Source organism: Alosa alosa, chromosome 12 (assembly GCF_017589495.1).
Source record: "Alosa alosa isolate M-15738 ecotype Scorff River chromosome 12, AALO_Geno_1.1, whole genome shotgun sequence".
NCBI lineage: Eukaryota > Metazoa > Chordata > Actinopteri > Clupeiformes > Clupeidae > Alosa > Alosa alosa.
In genome coordinates this window covers 1,146,619-1,154,118 of record NC_063200.1, presented here as the reverse complement: position 1 = coordinate 1,154,118, position 7,500 = coordinate 1,146,619, and the positions used below count along the sequence as shown (strand labels likewise).

Genomic DNA, 7,500 nt, shown 5'->3' with positions numbered 1-7,500 from the left:
TGACAGAGGGCCGGCTTATCATGCGAGAGCCCCTTCAAGCTACAGACCTAAAGCAGCTCAAGAGAAGAAAAATATGTTTTTTTTGCCCCCATTTTTATTTATTTTTTTATTTATTGCTGAACTACTGAAAGTAGCCTGGGTTTGATGTAGAGAAAGGTTGCGATAAACTGCCACACTCAACGGTGGAAACTAATTTCTAACTCAACACAGCACAACTCTGAGAAGAGATACTGGTGCCCTCCGCACAGATGAGAGACCAGCTCACAACCACAGAGTGGCCGCAGAGTGGCCGTGTCTGAGCCGGAGCTGGGCCACATCTGAGCCGCAGGAGTCTCTCTCCGCTCTCATCGCTTCATGTCCCTGTTGGGCTGCATGTCAGCGGAATACGCATCAGCGCGGTCTTCTTCAGTGTTCTAGAATCCTCTTAATGACTCTAAGCCCCGATGTGGACAACACTTATTCGGCCCCGACGTGGACAACTGGACAACTTGGGCAATCTGGACAGCTTCACTTGAGCCTGAAATATTGCTGCTTAAGGGGCTTTGAGTGTTTGAATGTTTTTCATGTCTCTGTGTCCACAGTGAACGCTGGGCAGCAGTATCGGTGCGGGGAAATTTCATCTGGACATGAAGGTGCTCTGGTGCCGGACGGACCCGGGCCAAACCCGGGCCAGGACACACAGCTCCTGGGCTTACAGAAGTGCTGAGCAAGGGCCTGTCCATGCCAAGCCTCAACTCTGGTCCAGCTCCCGAGACTTGCAGTGTGTTATGACTCTGGAGGTCTCCGCGCGCGAGAGTAATGAGAGTGTGTGTGTGTGTGTGTGTGTGTGTGTGCTCGGACTCTGGAAACACAACGCTCCTCAGTGACACGCACAGAGAAGAGAAGGATAGAGAGAGGGAGAGGGAGGGGGAGAAACAAGCTGGATGAAGAGCATGCTTTCTCTATTCTCTATACTAAACAACACAACATAGTTTCAAACTTGTTGCATTGGCATCAATATGTCGATTCTTTCATTCATTCATACCAATGAAGCCTGAATTTGAATTGATTTCACTTGATTTGACAGAAAAACAGAGAGAATAAGAGAAGCAGAGAGAGAAAGAGAGAGCAAGGAGGAGTAGAGAGAGAAGAGAGGGAGCAAGGAGGAGTAGACAGAGAAGAGAGGGAAGATTATGGGGCTTTTCCAGCCTGGGATTCCGTTAGTGCTTCCTGACTAGTAAAAGGCTAGCGATAATGAGAGACAGAGACACCAGGATGCCCATGGTCCCCTGTGTGTGTGTGTGTGTGTGTGTGTGTGTGTGTGTGTGTGTGTGTGTGTGTGAGAGAGAGAGAGAGAGAGAGGTTCAGCTTCCCCATGGTTTAATAACTGTTGAAATATCAAGCAACGTTTCCGGCCCTGGGTCTGGCAGTGAGCAGGCCGCTGAGCTGACTGCTGCCTCGGTCAGATCGGATGAGTCAAGCCCTGGAACGCTGCAGCAGGCTCTCGAGCTACACACACACACATACACACCCTACACTGATACCAAACACACACACACACACACACACACACACACACACACACTCCCTACACTGATACCACACACACACACACACACACACACACACACACACTCCCTACACTGATACCACACACATTGACTGAGCACTGACCAGACCGTTTTGTGCTCTCAGCTGCACAGTGGACACAAGTGAGGGTCAAACAACTGCACAATAAGGTCACCATTACATTACAGCACCCACACACACACACACACACACACACACACACACACACACACACACACACACACACACACACACACACACACACCAAATGCCAACAACTACAGAGCATTAACTACTCTGGCCCCTATAAACATACTCTTCTCCTACAGAAACACACTCTGGCACCTACATAAACACACTCTTCTCCTACAAAAACACACTCTGGCACCTACATAAACGCACTCTTCTCCTACATAAACACTCTTCACCTACATACACACACTCTACAGAAACACACTCTACAGAAACACACTCTTCATCTACATAAACACACTCTTCACTTACATAAACACACTCTTCACCTACATAAACACACTCTTCTCCTACAGAAACACACTCTTCACCTACATAAACACACTCTTCTCCTACAGAAACACACTCTTCACCTACAGAAACACACCTACAGAAACACACTCTTCAGCTACATAAACACACTCTTCACCTACAGAAACACACTCTTCACCTCCCACCCACACGTTGACACGATGGTCACAGACTAATGAGTTAATATTCCTGTTGACCACCCCTACCCTGAGCTCTTCAAAGGAACACACCACCCAATGTCAGTAGTAATATATGTTCTTACCTTAACTTTCCGCGGTATGTGCACTCAAACGCTCTCTGGTGTGCGGTAGCGAATGTGTTAGCATGTTGTATGCTAAGCGGGCTCAGGCGGTAGCCATAGAGGGAGGAAGATTGCAAATCCATCACACATCCACGTTTCCCCTACTTAAATAGGGAAAACGAGTGGTTGATAAAAAATGTGTAAAAGGTCACACAACATGAAACGTAAAGATTTTCCAAGCTTAATAAACAGGAGAACTACAATGTGTGGCTAATAGCACTTGGGAGTACTTGGACCTAAGCGTAGTAATATTAGTTAACACCTAATTGTAGATCCTATCCACCAAAGGCTGGATCGACCCTCAGCCTCCCCCTCCCAGGGGCACACACACAGTCATTTCCATGTAAATGGAGACAACCTGCCCTGCTGGCGTTAGTTTGAGCTGACTTAGCAAATGGCAGGTAGTGGTAAACAGGGTTCTCAAGCACTCACTCACTAATTAAAAAAAAAAAAATGGAAAGAAGCATTAACCCTTTGAGACCTTGAATTTGTCATTTTGTAATCTATACATCCTATATCTTCGTTTTGTTTATTTTTTCAGGACAGTCAGGGATTTGTACCCATCTGGGAAAGTATATTGCATAGCTTATGTCTCTTATGTCAGCCTTATCAAGGTAAACCATTTGTGTTTTTATGTCACCAGGAAGCATGTCAGTAGAAATAACTTTTCATATTACAGTGGGTGGGATGGGTGGGATCTTGAAATATAATAATCGTGGCTAGCTAGGATATTCTATGGCTCAATCAATTTAGAGGCCTATATGTAGGCTACTGAGTGAGACAAATATTTTATTTATTTAGGCTAATTGCTTTATTCACTTGAGTAGCCTATATTGTGACTGAACCATTGGACTAATCATGTGCATGCCGAGACCATTTATTTTTATTTTTATAAGGACAGCAAGTTCATTATCTTGGGTTGCTATTACATTATCTGCAGCAGTCAGTCCTGTATCTTTAGAAAAAAATGTATGTGTAGCATACTCGCTCAAATTGATAACACTCGTTAACAATAAGCTCATTTTCATTCATTGTTGACATGGTCCATGCGGCTCAGACGGGTGTCCTGGGAGCAAATATGATCTGAAACAATAGGCTACCTTACAAATCAAACGGGGATCGAACCACATTTGAGCAGCCTGGGCTACCATGTAAAAAACACCCTCACTAACCACTACACCATCATGGTTGGAGCCTGGCCTATTAAGAAAAGTCTACACTGTTAATTGAGCCGCTGGCACCCCTGCGACACGATGAAATGCGAAGGTTCATTAACTTTGGTCACATGACATGCAGGGATTTTTGAACGATGTTTGAAGCAGTGGTCACATGACATGGCTGTTTTTGAACCACGTTTGAAGCAGTGTTTGAAACATTTTGTTATGAAAGCCTCCACACTGATTCGAGGGCGCCGGGTTTTAAAAGTCACACCCCTAGTAGAAGGAACTCAAGGCTCAGGAACTAGAGTGAGTAAAGGAACTCAGGGCTCAGGAACTTGAGTGAGTAGGAGGAACTCAGGGCTCAGGAACTAGAGTGAGTAAAGGAACTCAGGGCTCAGGAACTAGAATGAGTAAAGGACCTCAGGGCTCAGGAACTAGAGTGAGTAGGAGGAACTCAGGAACTGAGGAACTGTACCTTCTTGGTCTTGACGGGTGGATTGACAGCAGTCTCCTCCGTCGTAGTTGCAGAAGGCTCTGTTGTTGATGGCGTCACAGTAATTATCACCCATAAACGGCTGCAGAGAGAACGAGAGAGATAAAAAAAACAATATGTTAGTGTTATTCCCTTCCTAACACATTACATAGATAGACACACACACACACACACACACACACACACACACACACACGTCAGAGCTACACGTAATAGATTACGCGTCAGTAAGGAAATGCATTATTGCTCTCCATTGGGCCAGCAACTTTAATGAACCTCATGACAGTTGTCCTGGAAGCCTGGAAGTTCTCGAAGTTCTCACTTAACTGTCCTCCAGAGGAGTCACACACACACACACACAACACACACACACACACACACACACACACACACACACACACACACACACGTCCTCCTGGTCTCCGAGGTCCATATCAGCAACAATGCTGCTGAACGGACACACACACACACATCCCAGAGGCCTCGTTTTACTGGGATCAAATACTCTGCACAGCACATGCCAGTACAGGCCAGTACTACACATAGACCACTATAAACCCAATCAGGCCACACAGGCCAGTGCTACAGATAGACCACTATAAACCCAATCAGGCCAGTACAGGCCAGTACAGGCCAGCGCTACACATAAACCACTATAAACCCAATCAGGCCAGTACAGGCCAGTACAGGCCAGCGCTACACATAGACCACTATAAACCCAATCAGGCCAGTACAGGCCAGCGCTACACATAGACCACTACAAAACCAATCAAGCCACACAGGCCAGTACAGGCCAGTGCTACAGATAGATAGAAAACCAATCAGCCTGCTCTAGCTAATCTCCTCAAACTGTACTGCATTCCAAACCAACACAAATCAAATCAATACATGGCTAAGTAAAGATATACACATATATAGTTCTGTATAAATATCCATATGATTTATATGAGTTTGATCTACATATAGTATTATATAGCAGTATATAACCTTATATTACCTATTACCTTATACTGTATGTATATTAATATGAACTAGAAATGCAATTCCAAGGAATTACCAGTACATGAAAATGCAAAAATGGCAATGTAAAATACCATAGAGTAAAACAGATAATGCAGAGATAGTTACTGTGGTAAATAAAAGCTAAATAAAGTGGTTGCTATGCTGGTTGCTAGGGTAATCATTTTGGATGCTCTAGTGGTTGCTAGGTTGACCATATAGTGGTGGTTGCTAGATTGTTGCTAGGGTAATTATGATGGTTACTAGGGTGTTGCTAGGGTAGATATGGAGGTTGCTATGCCAAATAAAGCAGTTGCTTTGCTGGTTGCTAGGGTAATCATGTTGGTTGCTATGGTGGTTGCTAGATGTTGCTAGACATGGTTTAATGGATGTTGATAGATAGATAGATAGATAGATAGATAGATAGATAGATAGATAGATAGATACTATTGATCCCCAGGGGAAATTCAAGAAATACTACTGATAAACAGATAGTTTAATGAATGTTGATAGACAAGTAGTTTAATGGATTTGAATATGTAGATAGTTTAATGGGTGTTGATAGAAAGTTTAATGGACGAATGAATGGTTTGATATGGGTGGATGAGAGACAGTTGGACGCAAGGGGCCTTGTATTGGTGTTGAATAGAGAGAGAGACAGTATTGGTGTTGAATAGAGAGAGAGACAGTATTGGTGTTGAATAGAGAGAGACAGTATTGGTGTTGAATAGAGAGAGACAGTATTGGTGTTGAATAGAGAGAGAGACAGTATTGGTGTTGAATAGAGAGAGAGAGAGCAGATGATAGTGTCAGCCAGCTAGACGGGGCCGATCACATCATCGTGTGTGGTTTGAAACGCGGCCCGCGTTCAATAGGACGCAACCGGCAAGCGTTTGACAAGATGGGAAAAACAGTGATAAATGATTCATCACCCTATCCAATGATCCATGACTACACAGCCATCAGGAGGGGAGAGAGTGAGCACTCCTCTCTCCAGCGCTAACTAGATCGCCTTTCCTGCTCGCTGATTTACGACCATGATAACATGAAATTAGACTTGCACGACACCTCAACCTGGAACCAGCTCAAATATCCCAGAATGCCACAGCTGCGATGCATTTTAAAAATGTACAATCTTACAGTACTGGAACTCCAATCTCATGTCATTTCTTAGCCTGTCAGCAGGCAGTAATGACAAGCCAGACTGATTTATCCAAAGCATTCGGATCTTATGAGCAGGCTTCTGTGCTGTAGTGCGGGAGTACTAATATCAGCTCAGCCAATTAGCCCTGGGGGTTCAAATGTGATATCTACCTGCATGGACAAGCAGCAGCCTCTAGGTCAGCCGACCACACTGGTGTCCTGTTGAGTGAACACCATGAATATGGGGCATCTAAACTAAATCCTGGACTTCTGCAGTGGGGTTTCCACGGTATATGCCGAGCTGTAAGGACTACGTAGTCATCCACAGTTTTAGTAGTTTATCGTCACCTGTATGTGTGGAGCTTTAATGTATAGATTAGCCAGCCACCTGTGTGTGTGGAGCTTTAATGTATAGATTAGCCAGCCACCTGTATGTGTGTGCATGGATCAAGACAGAACCATACTCTCAGGTAAGGGTGGATCTAAAATTGGGCGGAATCTGTGATCAGGGCAAACCTGGTGCTAATGGCAAACCTGGTCATCCGGGCAAACCTGGTGCTCAGATGAGCTGGGGCAGGGGCATCTAGCAGGGGCATCTAGCAGGGGAATCTAGACATGTTAAGCATTGATGATGATGTACCTGCTCTCCTCCAGAGAGTCCAGGTGGTAAAGGTGAACAGGACGTAGAGAGAGTCCAGGTGATGTGTGGAGGAACAGGTGAGCTAATATACTGTATGCTGAGCGGGAAACGTTTGCATGGACCAAGGCAGTACCTTATTCCCAAATTGGTTCCCATCAGAGATCAGCACTAATCTATAATCAGGGCAAATCTGACCGAAACTGGTCAGTTCTGGACCACATCCAAATCTGAGTCGGCTACTGTAAATTAGGCAGGTTAGTTTTCCATGCTGAGCAAAGGGTGGGTAAAACAAGCGGTCAGCAGCAGCAGGAAGCATCAGAACAAGCGGTCAGGAGCATCAGAACTGACCTCACATCCTTTGATACAGTGGAGCACCTCAGGATGGGGGAACCACTTCAGACCCATGGTGCACACGATACTCTGTCAAAACACACAGAGAAACACATCAATTAACCTGTCAAAACACACACACACACACACACACGATACTCTGTCAAAACACACAGAGGAAAACAATAGCACAACATCAATTAACCTGACAAAATGTGATGATCTGTATTGCACAGACATGCACAGACATACACACACACACATACATGCACACATGGACAAACACACACACACACGCACGCACAAGCACACAATAAAAATGTTCTGGTATCGACAATAACAC

The 7,500-nt window shown here is 44.9% G+C and overlaps 1 protein-coding gene across 1 annotated transcript in view; it reads right to left on the bottom strand.

Moving 5' to 3' along the window:
* The window catches only part of pappaa (pregnancy-associated plasma protein A, pappalysin 1a), a 197,677-nt gene that overhangs the window by 26,199 nt on the left and 163,978 nt on the right, over positions 1–7,500 (bottom strand). The window contains 3 exon segments of the mRNA XM_048259029.1: positions 4,028–4,042; positions 4,044–4,127; positions 7,176–7,247. Of these exon segments, the coding sequence (XP_048114986.1) occupies positions 4,028–4,042; positions 4,044–4,127; positions 7,176–7,247 (171 nt within the window).